General features: G+C 32.7%; 1 protein-coding gene across 2 annotated transcripts in view; it reads left to right on the top strand.

The window, feature by feature from the left end:
* CCDC172 (coiled-coil domain containing 172) overlaps positions 1-20,643 on the top strand; it is a 58,255-nt gene that overhangs the window by 12,214 nt on the left and 25,398 nt on the right. Inside the window, exons 3-5 of one of the 2 annotated variants that reach the window (XM_077877509.1) lie at positions 5,517-5,637; positions 11,582-11,698; positions 12,839-13,004. In XM_077877509.1, the coding sequence (XP_077733635.1) occupies positions 5,575-5,637; positions 11,582-11,698; positions 12,839-13,004 (346 nt within the window). In that variant the 5' untranslated portion in view covers positions 5,517-5,574. The remainder of the gene's footprint in view (positions 1-5,516; positions 5,638-11,581; positions 11,699-12,838; positions 13,005-20,643) is intronic. The other variant, XM_077877508.1, reaches the window with a different exon arrangement.

Raw genomic sequence — 20,643 nt, 5'->3', positions numbered from 1 at the left:
TACAATGATTGTCTCAAGGGTGAGCACTTACGTGATTCAGTTACAAAATGTACTAGCTCTTTTTTTCTGGAACACCATTTTTACTTGAATAACTGACAGACTGTAGTTATTTAAACTTGAATACTTGGCAAAATTTTCTCAAAAAATGAAGTGACCCTGACATTTTAAGGCAAACAACTGATAGTAGTAGTAGTATCTTGCCAATGATAATATTCAGCCTTTCAAACAAAAATTAGAATTTTGGAAGACTCATATCTGTCACTATAAACTTGATAGCATTTTTCCCAATACTTAAGATTTTTCTGATGAGTTTGTTGATGATATTAATGAATGTTATTTTTTAGTATCATATTATGACATGCATCAACATTTGGAGGATCTGAATACTTCAGTGAAGCAGCACTTCCCAAATGGCCAACACATAATGTTACAAAACCACTCATGGATAAAAGATTCTCTGAAAGCACAAGATAGACCAATTGATTTTATTGTAACAGAAGGTGAAAAGTTTATTGAATTAGTTTCAGATTCTACATTGCAACTAACCTTTAAGGAACTACCACTAGTTTAATTTGGGTGCAGTATCAAGCATACCCACAATCATTTGAAAAGGGTATTAAAATATGTTGTGTGAGGCCAGATTTTCTTCATATACTTCAACCAAAAAAACTTATTTTGAAAGATTGAATAAAGAAGCAGATATGAGAATCCAGTTGTCTCCTATTAAGCCAGACATTAAAAAAGATTCACAAAAAATGTAAATGCAACTCTTCTTACTATTTTTGGGGGGGATATTATTTTTTCATAAATATATGTTTTTAAATATGCAATAAATTTATTGGTAGTTCTTAATTAAATGTTTCTTAAAATTTCTCAGTTTTAATATTTGATACAGAAAATATTGATAGGTCTAGCTTATAAAAATAATCAAAAATATCAATAATTTTTTAAGACTATAAAGTCCTTAAAGACAGAAAAGTCTTCAGACCAAAAAGTTTGGTTATGACTACTGAAGAGGATCCTCCCTGACCTCCAGGATATAAAATAGTATCATACCATCCCATCTCTGTCTATTCACAGTCCTTTAGTTTGTAACACTTACTGCATCTTGACATATCTTATATTGATCTGTTTATTACTTGTCTCCCCCACCAATGAACTGTACGCTCCACAAGGAATACAAATTTATTTAATTTGTTCACAACTGTTATTTCCAGTATCTAGAATGGTGCTTGGGTTGCAGTGGTGTTAAATAAATATTGCTGGATGACTATATTAAAACTTTTCTCATATAATTCTGTTTTCTGTGAATTCTGCTTGTTTCAACTGATGGCTTTCTTATGTAGTTGTATTTTGTTATGAGCTTTAAATATTTCTATTGTGAACTTATTTTTCACGGGGTTTATGTTTCTTAGGAATATCACATATTCTTTTGATAAAAAAAGACTGCTATGAAGCAGTTTCACCCCTATTTCCAGGGCCTTAACAAGTTTCACTTGTTCAGGACCATTTTTATGTTAACTTCTGAGCTTAGGATTTCTGCAGTACATGAATAAGAGATATATGAATTTCCTATCCATGAACCGTTCAAGCTTGGGGTTGGAGCTTCTTGGGAATGACTCCTTCCACTCATGACTCAATGGTGGCAGCTTGTTTATGTGCTGCTTCTCTAAAACAGTGAATGGAGTTTTGTTATTCCACGTGCACAACTGGCTAGACACTTCTCAATTCCTGACTTTATCCAGTGAGCCTAGTTCCAGCTCCTTCTGGTCTTGACTTTTGGTCTTATGTGAGCATTTAAAACCTTAACCCCTAACACCTGTATCCAATCTCAAAGATTTCCCTTGGGCTTTAACTCTAGCACAACATCTTTACCTTGAGTCATCTCTTTGTTTCTGGTATGACGATTTCCCATTCTTGCTTTCAGATTGGCTGTGTAAACAGTATCTGTTTTAAATGTAGTTCTAGTTTGTATAGCATTTCTCTATATTTGAGTAAAAAGTGCGTCCTTCCCACATTTTGCTTAGACTGCCATATTAACCAGAATTCTTCACTTTAAAATTTCATAATGCTTCAACTTCCTCATTCTTGAGTTCTTATTTCTTTTTTTATCTTTTGGTCAATCTGTATAATTGTTAAAGTAATTCTTCAGGAAAAATATGTGCATGATGGATTTTCTAAGCCATTAAGATTTTAAATTTCTTTCTATTGTTTTCACACTTAAATGAAAGCTTGTCTGTATACAGAATTCTTGGCTCACACCTGTTTTTAGAAAATTATGTAGATCTAGCGCTCCTGATTTTTTAAGTTTTTACTTAAATTCCAGTTAGTTAACATACAATGTAATATTACTTTCAGGTGGATAATTTAGTGATTCAGTACTTACATATAACACTCAGTGCTCATCACAACAAGTAGCACTACTGATTTTTGAAATTTATTAATGCAGAAGAGATATATTGAAATCAGCCTGGTTTTTAAAAGTCCTTTTCAGGTAACCTGTTTTAATTTTTCTTTCCTGATTGATTGTACAGATTTTTTTTATCCTTATCATTCCAAATTTGTTCACATATGTATCTATTAGTTTTGTCTAGACCATAGATGAGTCTCCCATTTTAACCTCAACTATTAATTGTGATTTCTTTTTCAAGTATTCCTATTGCTTATAAGATTAGATCTTTGCTCTCTCTTCTCTGAACCCATCATCTACTCAGCAGCCTTGGAGAATTCCTTATACTTTACATTACTGATTCCATCTTTTGCGGTATTGGCTGTATTATTTAATACTGTGTAAATTTAAAAGCTCTGTTGGGCTCTTCTTTTTTATATTTCTTTCATTTCCTATCTTCCTTTTTATCTCAGCTTGTATTTTTGTCTAAATCTTTTATGTCCTTACTTGCTCTTGTTTTTTAGGGGACATACCTTTGCATCCTCTTGAGGACATTACATAATTGACTGACAAAATTTATCTTTTTGCACCCTATAGCAGTAATCTATTTTAGAGACTTAAAGTTCTGTAAGCTTTTGGGCAATTCACCATTTATCTACCATTACAGTATTTTTTTGGTGGGGTTTATGCTGTTATTATGTGAGAACTGTCCAGACTTACAGCTTGCCAACAGATACAGTATATACATTGTTCCTTATCCCATCCTTGTTTTCTCTAGTTCTTAAAGAATGAACTGTCTTCCTAAAGCTAAAGCTGCTGGTTGACAAGTTGATGTGAATATCCCCAACCTAGTTTATTGTAGTATACTTGACTGAGGTATGATCTCTTCTTGCTCATGTGCCAAGTTTTCTTACTATGAGGAGGAAAATGTATGTTTTAAAGAATCTGTGAAATTTTATAGTTTTCCATTAAAAGCAGTACGTGAAAAATCACTACCTGCAGCATCCCATTGTTTTATATCCTGACAGAATAGGAAGATGTAGTGATAGGTAAGATAAGGTACTGCCCCCCTGAATTGTCAAATAGCATAGAAGTTACCTTATTTCAAAAAAAAAAAAAAAAAGAAGTTACCTTATTTCAAACTATCTCCACAGTGAGTCTTTCAGATTAAGAAGTATCATTACAGATGTTCTTGGCCTATTAGTATTTGTGCATTACTGCTCTTTCCCTAATCAGATTAATATCTAGCAAAATCAGCAGTTCTTTGGAAATAGGAGTTTTATTTGAGGAAAAGGGGAAGAATATGTTTGGAGTATGGGAGTTATTTTGAGAAGGTTAGACTTAGGTTGTCTATGGATTTTGTAACACCAGATGGTTCAAAAAAGGAGAATGGAAGAGGTTAAAAGCAAACTGGCTACCCACAGTTGTGCCTGTGATCTTGAGGTTGGTAAAAAGAATATCTCATATAGCCTTTGGTACTTAATGTGGTTTTATGAATTGTTATTGCCTGAATTAATATCTCAAGATAAATTGAAAGGTTGCCTACCTCAGCTTCTTTGATTCAGTCTAGTTCCATGGCTTTAAATATAGTCCAGTTTTTCCTGGTTAAAATTCTAATTAATTCCTTCTGAGAAAAGACAGAAAAGAGGAAGGAATGGGAGATATGTGACTGCCACAGTAGGATAAAGGATTAGGTTGTTCCTCTAAAATTGTCTTTTTCTCTTTATTATGAAGCTCCTTTTCCTTTCTCTTTTATGAGGAGCATTTGCTTATGTTGCTAATAAGAGAAGGTTAAATTCTCAGGAAATATAAGGGCCTCCTACCATTATATTTGATGAACATACAGCAGACATTTTTTTTTCTGAATTGAACGAGCTTTGTTTTAATTCTTCATAAAAGTAGTATATGTTTATTGCAAATTATCCCCAAAATAGAAACATGTAAAACACAGTTAAAACTATCAATAGTTCTACTGTATATACTATTTTCACAGGTCTTTCGAAATTATTTAAGTCCATGTATAATTTTCTTAAATGACTTGCTTTTTTCCCATTTACTGGGTTCCACATATCTCAGTAAATCTATATCTAAATAAACAGTTTTTAATAATTGTATAGTATTCCACTCAATGGCTATACCATATTTTAGTTAACTACTTTCCTACTGATAAATATTTATGATTATTATTAATTATTATTAATATCACTGGGGTGGGATGACAGTCTTGCACATGCACCGTGATGCACTTAGATTTTTTAAGGATAAAGTCCTAGAAATCAAGTTTCTCTATCAGTAATTGTATACTTTTAAGACTTTTGATAATTTCTAAATTGTCCTCCAGAAGTTTTTCCAGTTTATTTTTGTATAATTTCACTACTCATATAATTGAAATGATCAATTCTTTTGGTAAGTATAAGAGAAAAATGTCATCCTTTTATGGTTTTAATTTGAATTTTTTGTTTACTTATATTTTTAATTTTGTTCATTGCTAATATTTACCATGTGTTATACCTAGTCATATCCTCTCCTTGTTTTTTTCTTATTGACATCTAGCTTTTTATATGTTACAGATAATTACTCTTCTTTGTCATTTGTTGCAAATGTTATTTGTACAAAGCTTGCATTTTTATGACATATTTTATCTAGTCAAAATTTAGAATGTTTGTGTTGCTAGAATTTTTAATCTTTTTTGTTTGTTTGTTCTGAAATCCATCTCAGACTTGGGAAAGCCTACCCTACTCCAAGATTTTAAACAATGTGTTTTTCCACATTTATTTGTATCTTTTATGTTCTTCAGTAGAGGTTCTTTTTTTTAATATATGTCTTATATTTTCTAAGCTTATTTGTGTTTTCTTTATTTGGTTGCTGTTATGAATGAGATCTTTTCCATGCTTTTTTTCTATTTATTGTTGGTAACTAGAAAAGATGCTTAGTTTTTGATATTTGTTACTAACCTTTTTATTTAATTCTTTTTTTATTTCTAATAGTTTCTCAGTAGATTCATTTGGATTTGTTAGGTATGTGACAATGGCATTTGCGTAAACAAATGAAATTGTATACCAGCTTTTTTGATAATTATATCTTTTTTTTTTTAACCATATTGTACTAATAAGAACTTCCCGAACAGATTTAAATAGCAGTGGTCTTATCTGGCATCCTAATAACCTTCAATGAGAAGATGAGAGATGAGCAAAGACTCAACTGAAGTAAAGGAGCAAACCAGGAGGAATCTGGGAAAAGATTTTCAGGTAGAGAGAACAGCCAGTGCAAAGACTATACGGAGTGAGTGTGCCTGGTATGTCCAAGGAATAATGAGGAAGCCAATGTAGCTACAGAGAGTGAATGAAGAGAATAATAGAAGATAAGGTTGGAGAGTGAATAAGGGAGTGCAGACCACAAAAAGTCTTACGAGCTATTGTAAGGACTAATATTTCCTAATATTGAAACTTCTGACGTTGGATCACTGTGTCATAGTGAATTTTAAGTACTAAATCTGTGGTTAAGAGATACATTTATAAAATATATATATATATATATATTTTTTTACAAAACCTTAAATCTATCGATACAATATTCATTGATGTACTCTAGAATTTACAATGTCTATTATTGTAGTCATAACAAACACAGTCTTTCCCCGATTGCTATGAGCTTACAAATGTGAAATCTACATAACTCTTATGTAAAGTTGCCTTACACTATGAGGCAGACCATTTAATCAGCAAAATGTCAGTTCCTAAAGTCTGAGACTATTTTAAACAACAGCAACCACAACAAAGAGAAGCTTTATACTTTGCTTACTTGGACCTAAACATTAATTTAGAATCCTCAGTCATTTTCAATTTTCAAGTTCTTCTGGTAGAAAAATACCTAAAGGCACCCAGGCAGCAAGAGTAGTGAAGAGTCACAAATCATGGCTATGCTGAAAACTGACCTAGTTGACCAGATAAGTCAGCTCACTGGGAAAACTATAAGCTCTGTTGAAAAATCAAATATCCCAAGAGGAATAAAATGGAAAGAAAAAAATCTTTATTGCTGAGGGAAGCAGAATTAACCAGAATGTTGGCACTGCTATAAATTAAAATTTTCCAAAACAGCAATATTTTCTGACAAAGCTTGGCTGTTTGATTCTAGAATATAACTTTAAGGCTGCATGCAACTATTTTCTCTTCATTTGTAGTCAGGGGAAAAAGAGAGAAGAGAAAGAGAAATTTATATTAGTATAGGAACCTTCTACTCTTTTCTTTTTTTAGTCATACCCCTTGATATTCCTGGGTAACTTAGTTAGGAGATAGAGTTAGTGTCTCTTAAATGTTTATGGTAAGATGTCCAAGCTACCATAGATTATAAGATTGTGCCTCAATTAAAACCTGACTGGGAAAGATATGTTCAAAAATATTTTGGGAGGTGGTTCAAGATGGCAGCATAGGAATACCTGAACTCATCTCCCATGCACACACCAAATCTCCAGCTACATATTGAAAAATTCCTTCTGAAAAAGACCTGGAAACTAGCTGAAAAATTATTCCACAACAAAGGATAACAGACAGGGCCACACTGAAATGGGTGGGGGAGACAGAGACATAGTCTCACCAGACCTCCCTCCCTACATTGGCACAGCAACCCTTGATCAGGAGGGAGCTTACAAATATGGAGCTTCTCCCTGAGTAGCACATCAACATCAGGCACACCAATCCTTGGGACCTACATGGGAATGATGAACCCTCAAAACATCTGGCTTTGAAAACCAGTGGTGCTTATTACATCCAAGAGATCCAAAGGACTGTATGGAACTGAGATTCTGCTCTTAAAGGGCTCATATGTAGAATCATTTGCCCCAGAACTAGTACAAAAGCAGCAGTTTGAAAAGCACCTAGAGTATATATGTGTATATACATGTACACACACACACACACACACACATATGCATGTGTGTAAAGGAGAAATTTATTTCTTAATCATAAAGCAACTGTCAGAGGGACATGGGCCTATGGGACTCTCTCCAGAGATGGCGGCACAGGCGGGGCACCATTTTTTCACTCTTCCTCTACCTTGTGCCATTTTGCTGACTTGCTAGCACCAATGTTGGTGGGAGCCATTTTTGCACTCTCCCTTTACCTTCCTTGTACTGGTAGGTGCACACAGTCATAGCACTTTCCAATTTCCCTGCTAACACTAGTGGATGTGCCCTACCCCTGCACTCTCCTGCTGCCTTGCTAAAACTGGTGAACATACAGAAAAAAAAAAATCACTCTGATTTAAAGATAAGCAGAGAATCTAAATAAATATTTTTCCAGAGAAGACATACAAATGGCCACCAGGCACATGGAAAATGTTCAGCATTACTGATCATCAGTAAAATATAAATCAATATCACAATGAGATATCACTTCATATCTGTTAGGATGGTTATAATAAAAAAGATAAATAAACAAAAGACAAGAAATAACAAGTGTTGGCAAGGATATGAAAACAGAACCCCCTCACACTGTTGGCAGTAATATAAATTGGTACAACTACTATGGAAAATGGTGTGGGGGTTCCTCAAAAAATTAAAAACAACTACCATTATGATCCAGCAATTCCACTTCTGTGTATTTATCCAAAGAAAATAGGAACAATAATTTGAAAAGATATGTGTATCCCTATGATCATTGTGGCACTATTTACAATAGCCAAGATAAGGAAACAATCTAAGTATCCATCAGTGAATGAATGGATAAAGAAGATGTGGTAAGTACATAATGGAATACTACTCAGCCATAAAAAAAGAATGAAATCTTGCCATTTGCAACAACATGGATGGACCTTGAGGGTATTATGCTAAGTGAGGTAAATCAGATAAAGACAAATACTATATGATTTCACTTGTATTTGGAATTTAAACAAACTAACAAAGAAAAACCAAACTAACAGATACAGAGAATAGATTGGTAGTTACCAGTGGGGAGGAGTTTGGGTGATGGGCAAAGTGAGTGAAGAGGGTCAAGAAGTACAGTCTTCCGGTTACAAATAAATCATCATGTCATAGTACTCAGCCTGGTGACCACGTCAGTGATATTGAAAGTTCCTAAGAGGATAAATCTTAAAAAGTTCTCCTAATAAGAAAAAGAAGATTTTATAACTTTGGTGACAAATGGTAACTACACTTGCTCTGGTAATTATTTGACAGTGTATATAAGCATCAGATCATTTTGTTGTACACTCAAAACTAATATAATGTTATATGTCAATTATACCCTAGTTAAAATTATTTTTAAGTCACAGTTTTACATTTCTTCTAATATCTTTCCAATTCTGATCCCCACCCATCACTCTTACAACAAGAGATATTTCTGATAATTTATTCTGTGAAATGACCTTATCTTATGATCATAGCAATATGTTTGGGGTTATATTTGGAATTATTTACCTATTTTACACATCAGAGGGTCTGGTTTTCAAACACAAGAGTGTGAAAAATAGTTTACAGAGTTGGTTGTGATAACAGCAAAAACAAAAGAAATAATGAGAAACACATTCTGCAAGTAGGGGGCCATGAAAAGCTATTTCAGTTTTTAAGAGTAACAACGTATGCTTAGCAAAGAGGAACTGGGAAAATCCAAAAGTCTTTGTCCGTTAATTTTTCATTAAAATATGAAAAAACTCTATTAATAATAGACCTGGGTAGCTACTGCAACTCTAACTTACCTTTGTCTTCACCATGTGAATCATCATATTGTGGACAATAATTTTACTGACTTGAGCTTTCCCAAACTCCAGTCTTTTTTTCTATTATGCTTTTTCTTTTACTTGCCAATTCCTTCTTGTATTAAATGTTCTCATCACAGATCCTAAGTGAATTTAAAAATTAGTGTTACTGTAATTTTTCTGTAGTTATTGACTCTGGAACTTCTTTAGGTTGCTCTACAGAGGAAAATGTGGAAGTAAAAGATAAAGGCAGAGTATAAGACAGAAAGTGGGAATAATGATGAGAAGCAGGCCAATAATAATAATAAAGTAATAATAAAAATAACAACAACAAAGAAGCAGAAAAGACCTCAAAATGATAATTCCCATAGAAGTTTAGGGGAAGAGGAAATTTATAGTTATACCTTTCTTATAAAGCTTTTGAATAGCTGTCTACTTTTCATTTGGGGTATATAGGTTTCATTTTTCAGATTATGGTAAAATATTCCAATTAAATGACAGCTTGTCTAATAGCTCTCTTTAATATTTATTTTCTTTTTTAGGAAAGAGGACATGAGCTCAGTGTAATTTTAGATCTTAGTTGGTAATAGCTGGAATGGGACACCTTAATTTTTTATTTCTTAACATAAGGCTCTTTGAATCTGAATAATAAATTTAGTTATGTCTTACTTAAAAATTTCTTAGTCTGATTAATATTTTCTTCATTTTTGGGTTTCATCATAGGTCTTTCACAACAGATTCTGATTGTGGCAGAAACAATCAGAATTCAGGAACTTTGATTCATACGTGACATACCTTATTGAATTAAAATTTATCCAGCCCAGTATTTGGTCTTAAAGCAATCTTGAATGCATTCATGCTTACCCTCCAGAATAGCAATTCTGAGAGTTGGGTATACTACAAGCACCCTTTTCTCATTAAGTTCTGATACTTTTTGTGTTTCTCAAACTTACATACTTTACCCTTCTACTATTACAGAGAATGGAGTTCCTTTTAGTTCCAAAAGTATCTCAATTACTTTGAAATAGTTCTAGTCCCATAGAAGAAAGGAAATCAGAAGAGCTGGATTTTAGTCCTTGGTTTGCCCATAATTAATTACATTACCTTTGTTGAGGAATTTCACTTTTCTGGACTCATTTTATTCTCATTTATATAATAAATAGTAAATAGCTCTGAAGTGTTTTCTTATTCTAAATAAATATGGTAGATTCATGATCATACTCCTGTTTGCTATTGTTACCATTTTCTATGTGATTTCTTAGATCTGGCCATATGTTTTATGATTTCTTTCTTCTTTGTAAGATAACTAACTGCCTCAGTCCTGCTTCCCCCATTTTAAAAGCCTTTTCTGAGTTTCTTTGGTCATGAAAATTGTATCTCTTTATTCATTCTCTATTGATGTCTTTCTTAAGATAGAGTTGATGAGAACAGCAGCAAGTACTAAAGGTGTGAGTAGATGTGCCATGACATAATATACATGCAAGATCATATTTTATGCTTTATTTCTGTTCCTTTCTTTCTCTTACTTTTTTAATGCCAGTATTTCCAGGACTTTTTAGCCATATCATTTCAAAATCTCTTTCAGGCCAACCCTTTGCCTCTGGACTAGACTATTCCTAAGCTCTTTACTATTCAGTATCTTCTGGGACAGAGATTTCACACTCTGTCTCTCACCTTCAGGAAGTTCTTATGGCTAACATAAATCTTGCTTTCTGCAATTTAAATTGAATTTATTTCCTTTTTCTTTTCACTATGGAGATGGGAACAGCCCCAAACTAAAAGTGATGCTTTCTTATGAGGGCCAGTACTGAATATAGAGGAAAGATTATTCCCAGTCTGGCATCAATTTTAGCTTTTATATATTAAAGCTTCCTGACTTCCATTTCAATATTCATGGTCTCAAGAGATGCTATTCTTTATGGCCCAAATGAAATAATAGTTACATATCCAATATTAATGTTTATTATGTCTCTTGCTAACTAGAACCAAATGAGGTACTAAAATTAAAAAATGAGTTCTCAAAAGCATTTGAGGACTTTAGCAGATTTGTGTTTTTCTTAGTATAACTGTAGTCATGGGACTGGGTTTTTGCCTGTGGTTTGTAGATTTTATCTCATTTTATTAGTCATACTGTATACATGTTTAATTCATCCATATCTTCCTTATAAGTGATGAGAATAGAAACTTGCTCTTTAACACAAGCTGTCTTGAAGCAGATTTCAATGTGTGTAGTTAAAAAGCTTTGGTACCTAAGCTAAGAAATGTGTTAGGTATTGCAAAGAGAAAAGAAAATGCATTTTCTGCCCATAAGGGGCCTATGTCTTATTGGGGGAAAACATTTTAAAACTTGTAATTATAGAACACTTATAAAATAATATATGATAGTGCATTTAAAATAAGATGCTTAATGTGAAATTTATTTTGTTTTTAAGGTTAATATTTGTTCTCTTAACTAAGGCACCCTAATTGTTTCATTCTGATTTCTGTTTTTTTACTTTAAAGGTTCAGCAGTTTTCTGAAAAAGCCTTCCTCTTACAGCTTTGGAAAATTCATGAAAATGCCTTAGAAAGACAGTGTAGTGAAATTACAAACCAGAGGAATATGCTTCTTCAAGCCTTTGTAAGCCTACAGCCACTTAGAAATATCTATTTCACTAGCAGTATTGAAAAGTATTTAAATATACTTAGGTGTACTTTTAGAAAATTATCTGTATGCATATTGGCAGATACTCCTGTTCAGATATGGAAAAGTATTAAGTGCTATTTAAAACCAGTTGGTAGAGTAATATAGTTTGAAAGAATTCTATTGGCAGGAATGCAATATAGAAATTATTTGCAATTGTAATAAGCATAAAAAAATGAGTGAAACTGATTTGAATTGCTCAGGCTTTGAGACCCTGGTTTTAATGCTTTTGAAAGGCAGAGAGTTCACACTTTAGGCATATTTATGGATCTTGGTGAAAAGATTTTGTTTATCTTTTTATCTTAAGTCAGAACCAACAGACTCAGTAGTTTTAAATGACAGGGCCAGTTTAGGAATGTGACTTGTAATTAATTGACATTTTAAAGAAAATACATTTAAAAATATTAAAAATATCTGAAGTCAAAATCAACAGACTTGGTACTTATGTTAACATGGCCAGTGCCCAATGTAGTTCACAACTAATTGACATTTCTTAGAAAAAAAATAGAAAAATACAGTAGTGTTTAGGTTCTAGAGTTTCTGGAAATTCTTATTTCTTTTTCATATTCATGTTTCATAAAATGTAAACTATTTTGTAGAACTGACTTGGAAATAAATATATAATTTTACCTCCTTTGCTATATTTTAAAAGGTTTCCTTCGATTTCCTTGTTTGTTTTTTTTCTATAGAAGTAATTCCCTTGAGTGTACATTTTCATGTTCAGGTTTGGACATTTAATTATTTTACCCAAATTTATATTGCAATGACCAAATGGCACCAATGGCTATAAGTTTAATATATAAACACAGATACAATGATGAGTAGTAGAAATTCTACCTCAATAATATTAAAATATTATATATAAATATATAAAATATTAAAGATAAAACTTCCATGTGTAAATAGTTGGTATGTAATAGCTTCATATTGCTGGAGGAATAAAGCATTTTTGTAATAATAATGGGAATTATAATATTATATATTTGTTGTTAATATTCAAAATGATTGCATTTTGAATCACTAAAGAATAACAGTACAATTACCATCTATATTTCATATTTTGTTTCTGTTTTTCAGGAGGCTGTGAAGAAAAAAGTGACAGAGGAGGAAGAAAAATTTATTAAGGAAATTACAGATTTCAATAATGAGTATGAAGTAACAAAGAAAAGAGAACTTTGGATAAAAGAAAATGTCAAGATTGAAATATCTGACTTAGAAAACCAGACGAACATTTTGAAGAGGGGTATGAGTATATAATACCACCTCATTTTTGTATCATTAATGAAAATAACTTATTTGAATCAATGGATGTTCCAGAAATTTAACCTTTTCATAAGTAAATTGGGTTATTGCATAGCTATTCTTTTACCTTTCTCTTAATTAACCTAATGGAAATGTATCTTTTACTGTGAGCAATCTCAAGTTCTTTAGACGTAGGTGTGACATGAGCATTTTAGTCATTCATTCAATAACAAATATCTATTGCTCCTTCTGTATGTGATAGGCATTGCTCTAGGTCTTTGGGGTATAAAACTAAAAAGTGGAAGAATCAAATATGTAAGCAGATATTTATAGTACAGTGTGATAGAAGCCATATTAGGGGTAGGACTGGTGGGATGTACCTCATTTACCATCAATGTAATTTAAACTAGAAAACAAGGTTACACAGTGGGGTGGGGAGAATTTCATTTCAGGAACCCTAGCATGTAGGTTATTGTAATCTGTGATAAGATCCTGAATTAAAGACCTTGCCAAATAGAAGAGAGGTTGAATTAAAGAAATGTTTAGGAACAATAACAGGACTTCATCACTTTTTAATGTGAACAAAAATAGATAAAGTTAAGGATGAATTATAGTTTTCAAACATCAGAGTTTGGGTAGAATGTGGTACCAGGAGGAAGAGCAGAGATAGAAAAGCCTGTAGGAACTATATAGCCTTTTCTGGACAAAATAAGTTTTGTTTCAGGTATTTTTAGGTGGAGATGTCTATGAAATACACAGAGGGGAATTCCCAGGTGGCAGGGGAAGAGTTGTTTGTGAAGCTGGTAAAAGAAATCAGAGCTAGACCATTAAGTTTGGAACTGAATCCAGAGAAGTCAGTGATATCATTCTGAGAAAACTTATTGGGGGGACACAGATAAGGAACAAAGACCAAAGCCAGAAACATTTAAGGAAAGAAAGAAAAAGAATGGGACAGAGCATTCAAAGAAGGCAAGAGGAGAACCAGCAGAAAGTAATATTTTAGAAACCAAAAACAAAATATGTTTTTCTTTAATTAGTGGAAATCAAAATAGGTTATTAATTTGACAATCAGAAGATGTCAAGTGCAGTAGCATAGAGTAGAGCAGTAGAAGACTGGTAGTAATAGATTGGAATCAATGGGAGTCAAGGAAGTAGAGAATGAAAATATAAATGATATTAAATGGATAATTAGTTTTTAATGGAAGCCTTTCTAAAATATTCTGTTTGTTACTTTGATGCCTTTAGTAAATGGAGAATAATAAATGCATTTAACTTTTTTGACTTGGAGCTATCAGTATGAATAATTTATTGTTTTGCTTTGCATATGACAACTTTTAAGTAATATTTATCAGGCTTATTGTATATAACAACCACTATCCTAAAGACTATAAATGCTAATGTCATGTTAATTTCATTTAAATCTTAATTTTACCATTTGGTAGTTATGTGATTTGGGGCAAGTTGCTTGACTTTTCTTTGGCCCAGTTTCCCCATCTGTAAAGAAAGGGGTTAATAGTAATGACCTTAACAAAGGTTGTTGTGAGAATTCAATGAAATAATATTGAAGCACATAGAATGCTGCCTGCCACATAATTAAGCCCTCAAAAATATGAGAATTATATTTTTAGTTTCTTTTTATAGATGATGGAAATAATGTTATCATAGATAAATTACTTAGAGTAGACAGTGTAGGACAGAGGCACGCATCTGGAAAGCTTCAAAAAATATTGAATGCTTGAGTCTCATTCAAGACCTATTGAATCAGAATCTCTGTGGGATGGGTAGGGAACATAACTTTTTTGTCCTTAGGTGATATTGATGTGTATTTTCAATAACAAGTTAGAATACAAAGTTAAATGGGTACATACTCTGTAACTAACTTTCTATAAAAAAAAGTCACGGATATTTCCACTTCTATTCACATAGTGTTAGAAATTTTAGCCAAATCAATTAGGCAAGAAAAAGAAATAAAGACATCTAAATTGGAAAGGAAAAAGTAGAATTATCTCTATGCCCATGTGATATGCTCTTATATATATAGAACACCTAAGGATACCACAAAAAAATGCTAGAACTAATAAATAAATATAGCAGAGTTGGAATATACAAAATCAACACACAAAAATAAGTTGCATTTCTATGTATGAGCAATAAGTGATCCAAAAAGGAAAAAAAATTAAATTCCACTTACAATAGTATCAGAAAGAATACTTAGGAATAAATTTAACCGAGGAGGTAAAAGACTTGTACATTGAAAACTCTATAAAACATTACTCAAAGAAATTAAGGAATACTCAGATAAATGGAAAGACATTCCATGTCATGGATTGGAAAATTTAGTACTGTTAAGATGATATTATTACCCCAAAATGATGTATGGATTCAATGTAATCCCTATCAAAATCCCAACAGCATTTTTTCATGCACTGAAAGACACATTCTAAAGTTCATATGAAATCCTAAAGGATCCCAAAGAGCCAAAACCATCTTGAAAAAGTGGAACAAAATTGGAGGACTCACACTTCTTGATTTACTAAAATGCTGCAGTAATCAAACAGTGTGGTCCTAGGATAAGGACAGACATATAGAAAAACAGGATAGAACAGAGAGCTCAAATATAAACCCTTTTGTATATGGTCAGATGATTTTTTTTATAAGCGTCCCAAGACTATTCAATGGGAAAGGACAGTTTTTTCAACAAATGGAGCAGGGAAAACTGAATACCACATACAAAAGAATGAAGTTGGGCCCTTACCTTATACAATATACAAAGATTAGCTAAAAATGGATGAAAGTCTTAAGAAGTAAAACCACAAAGGTCTTACAAGAAATCATACAGGAAACATTTCATCATGTTGAGTTTAGATGTGATTTCTTGGATACCAAAAACAGACAACAAAAGAAAAAGAGACCAATTGTATATCATTAAAACTAAGATCTTCTGTATATCACAAAAAAGAATGAGTTGTGTTTTTTATGGAAGAAAATATTTGCAAATCTTATCTTTGATAAGGGATTAATATCCAGAATATTTTTAAACCAGTAGGGCTTGAACTCACAAACCTGAGATCAAGAGTCATATGCTCTACCAACTGAGCCAGCCAGGTGCTCCTACATGTGCAGAATATATGAAGAATTATAACTCAAAGCCAATAAATAAACAACTCAATTAAAAAGTTGGCAAAGGACTTGAACAAACATTTCCCCAAAGGTATGGCCATTAAGCATATGAAAAGATGCTAGTCATTAGAGAAATGGAAATCAAAACCATAATGAGATACCACTTAACACTCATTAGAATTCTATTATCAAAAATATACAAAGTCTCCACAACATGATATTCTCACAAGTTTCAGGATACAATCCAAAATTATTTGACCTCTGAAGAATCAGTGAAATGTGACTTAGTGTCAAAAGAAAACCATGAGATGCCAAACCCCTAATGATCTAGATATTGGAATTATCAAATACTTTATAGCAGCTATTCTTGAGCTATGCTCAGTGAGATAAGGAAAATGCACTTGTAACAGATGAAAAGATAGATCATCTCAGTGGAGAAATAGAAAACGTAAAAAAAGAAAACATTAGAACTGAAAAATCCATTATTTTAAATAAAAATGTCACTGAATAAGCTTGATAGCAGAATGGAACTGATAGAAAAGCCAGTGAACATGAAGATAGATTGATAGAAATTGTCCAATCTTGGGATCCCTGGGTGGCGCAGCGGTTTAGCGCCTGCCCTTGGCCCAGGGCGCGATCCTGGAGACCCGGGATCGAATCCCACATCGGGCTCCCAGTGCATGGAGCCTGCTTCTCCCTCTGCCTATGTCTCTGCCTCTCTCTCTCTCTCTGTGTGACTATCATAAATAAATTTAAAAAAATTAAAAAAAAAAGAAATTGTCCAATCTGAAAAAGAAAAGTTAAAATTAAACAAAAAATTAGAAACATAGGGACCTATGGGACAATTTTAAAAGGTCTAACATTCAAGTAATTGGAATCTCTGAAGGAAAGGAAAGAGAATTGTCAAAATATATTTGAAGAAATCATGGCAGAAAATTTCTTAAATTTTTGAAAAGACATTAATTTGAAGATTCAAGAAGTTCAGCAAACCCAAATAAGATACCTTCAAATAGATCTATGCCTAGCTATTCAATAATAGTCAAACTGTTAAAAAACCAAAGAGAAAGAGAAAACTTTGAAAACGGGGAACAATAACTCTAATGATTATGTACCTGTCACTAGAAATGATAAAGTCAAGAAGACCGTGGAATAACATCTTGGAAGTGTTGAAAGAAAATTTTTCTATATCCAGTGAAAATATCCTTAAAAAAATGAAGTTAAAATAAAGACATTTTCAGATAAATAAAAATTAAGGGAATCCATTGCCATCATGCCTGAATGACAAGAAATGCTAAAGAAGTCCTCAAAATAGAAGCAAAAATGATAACAGAAACTCAGATCATGCTGAATGAATTAAACAGAAATGGCAAATATATAGATAATTATGAATACCTCTTTTTTAAACTTTAAAAGCTACATGTGACAATTTAAGCAAATAATATATTGTCTTGTGGAATTTATAATGTATGCAGAAGCAGTTTGTATACATGTATACCATATGCATATATGACAGCTATAACATAAAGGACTGGAAAAAGAGACTGGCAAATGGATCTAAACAGCCCTATGTGACTTTCAGGAAACCAGGAATAGAGGGGAACTTTCTCAACCAGATAAAGAATCTGTTTGAAAAGCTTACAGCTAATATTACACTTAATGGTGAAATATTGAATACCAATATCATATGTAATGGTAACATATTAAATGCATTCCCCAAAAGGATTGAGAATAAGCCAAGGATGCCCATTCTTACCACTTCCATTCAATACAACTCTGGATGTCCAAGTCATTTTAACCATTTCAAGGAGACAAAATAAATTTGCCTCTATTTACAGGTTACATGATAATTTACATAGAAAATTATAAGGAATTTATAAAACAATTACTAAAATTAATTCAATATAGTAAGATTATAGAATACAATGTATATATTTAAAAATCCATTGAGAGGCACCTGGATGGCTCAGTTGGTTAAGCCTCCAACTTGATTTTGACTCAGATCCTGATCTCAGGGTCATGAAATCAGGTTCCACACTGGGAGTGAAGCTTGCTTAAGATTCTCTTTTTCTCTTTCCCTATACATCCCTCTCCACTCTCTCTCTCCTTCTCTCCCCACCCCACACAAAAAAACAACAGTTGAATTTTTATATATTAACAGCAAACAATAGAAAAGTGGAATAAAAATACCATTTAAACAGCATCAAAAAAAATAGAAACAAATTTAGCAAAAGACATAATGGACTTCTACACTACAAACTACGGAGAATTACTGAGAGAAATTAAGGAAGACCTTACATAAATAGATCTACCAAGTTCATGATTAGAAAATTCAGTTTTGTTAGTAGATCAGTTCTCTTCAAATCATAGGTTTAACAGAATCTCAGTAAAAATCCTAAGTTTTATTAAGCCATGACAAGCTGATTCTAATATTCGTCTGGAAATGTAAATCACTTAGAACAGCCAAAACAATTTTTTAAAAGAACAAAATTTAGGGATTTATACTCCCTGATTTCAAATTTTGCTAAAAAGCTATAGTAATCAAGATAATGTGTCACTGGCTTAAAAATAGGCAGATAGGTACCATTCGAATGAAAGAGTCCAGAAATAGCCTTACTCATGTGAAGTCAATTGATTATCAACAACAGTAACAAGACAATTCAGTGAGGAAAGGAAATTCTTATTCAGTAAATGGTGCTAAAACAATTGGACATCCATTGCAAAACAATGATTTCTAAATCTTACTTCACACCATATTAAATATTAACTCAGAATGGACATACATGTAAACATAAAAGCTAACATCATGGAACTCCTAGAAGAAAACATAATAGGAAATCTTTGCTATCTTGGTTTGGATAGACAATGATTTCTTAGATGGGACACAGAAACATGAACCATAAAAGTAAAAAAAAAAATACATTGGATTTAAAATAAAATTTAAAAACTATTAGGAAAATCAAAAGACAAACCACAACTTGGAGAAAATATTTGCCATGCATATATCTGCTGGTGTACTGTTACCTAGACTATGATGAACTCTTACAACTTAATAATAAGGCAACAAAACTTACTCTAAAAGGGGGAAAAGGGCAGCCCCAGTGGCCCAGAGGTTTAGTGCCACCTTCAGCCTGGGGTGTGATCCTGGAGACCTAGGATCGAGTCCCACGTTGGGCTCCCTGCATGGAGCCTGCTTCTCCCTCTGCCTGTGTCTCTGCCTCTCTCTCTCTCTCTGTGTCTGTCATAAATAAATAAATAAATAAATAATCTTTAAAAAAATTTTTAAAAAGGGGTAAAGATTTGAACTTCACAAAGGGGCATACACTAATGATCAATGAACATTTGAAAAGATACTCAGTATCTTTTAAAATACAAATTAAAACCACAATGTTATATCACTATACATGCATTTAATTAAAAAGACTGGTCATATCAAGTGTTGGCGATAAAGTGGAGCATCTGAAATTCATAAGGTATGATGGGAATGTAAAATAAATGGTACAACTTTGGAAATTGTTTTTCAGTTTCTTAAAACATTAAACATACATTTGCTAGGTGACCCAGCCATTCTACAACTAGATACACCAGAGAACTGAAACATACATCCACACTAAGTTTTTAGTAACTTTATTCACAGTAGCCAAAAACGGAACAGAACATAAATGTCTATTAAGAGGTAAATGGGTAAACAAAATTGGTGTACCCATGCAGTAGAATACTCAAAGATAAAAAATAACAAATCTACTCACACACAACATGGATGCATCTCAAAATGATATGATGAGTAAAAGAAGCTAGACACAAAAGAACACATATACAATACAAAGTGTATGTGACAACAAGCAGGCAAGTGACAACAAGCTGATCAGTGGTTGCCTGGACCAGAATGAATAAATTGCAAAAAAAGTAGAGGAACTTTTCAGGATTGGTAGAAATATATGGTTTCTTGATTGTGGTGGTGGTTTCATGAGTATATGGCAGCCAAAATTCAAAGAATTATATGGATGTGGATGTACTTTACGTAAATGATTCCTCTAAAAAAGTGATAAGGAAAAAAGTCCTTGATACCACAAATACTGTTGTAGGCCTCTTTTTGTATCCTTTCTTCCAGAAATATGCATTTATTTTAATAGATTTACTTCCATGGTCCTGGTACTGTTGGTCTTTGTACTTTCACAAAGCCCATCTCTACGTATATCATAACATTTACATATGAAACTTTAAACTCTGTAATGGCAGGACTTTGTTTAGTTTAATGCTCTGTCTCCAATAGTATGAGAGAGAGAGAGAGTTATGAATCAATGACCGCTTCAAAAGGAGACATGTAAAATGAGGTGAGAACATATAATAAGAGAACTTAACCTGGACTAGGAGTTAGGGAAGATCTCCCCAAGCAAGTGACCTTCAGACTGAGACCTTAAGGGTGGTAGGAATTAGCCACATGACAAATCTGAGTGTAAATATCAGTAAGTCAAGAGCGCTGAGGGAGATTTAGGCTGAGACTGTTAAATTTGGGAGTCACC

This window comes from Canis aureus, chromosome 29 (genome assembly GCF_053574225.1).
Source record: "Canis aureus isolate CA01 chromosome 29, VMU_Caureus_v.1.0, whole genome shotgun sequence".
NCBI lineage: Eukaryota > Metazoa > Chordata > Mammalia > Carnivora > Canidae > Canis > Canis aureus.
Note: the sequence above shows the minus strand (reverse complement) of the source record. Positions and strands in the feature narration are given on the sequence as shown.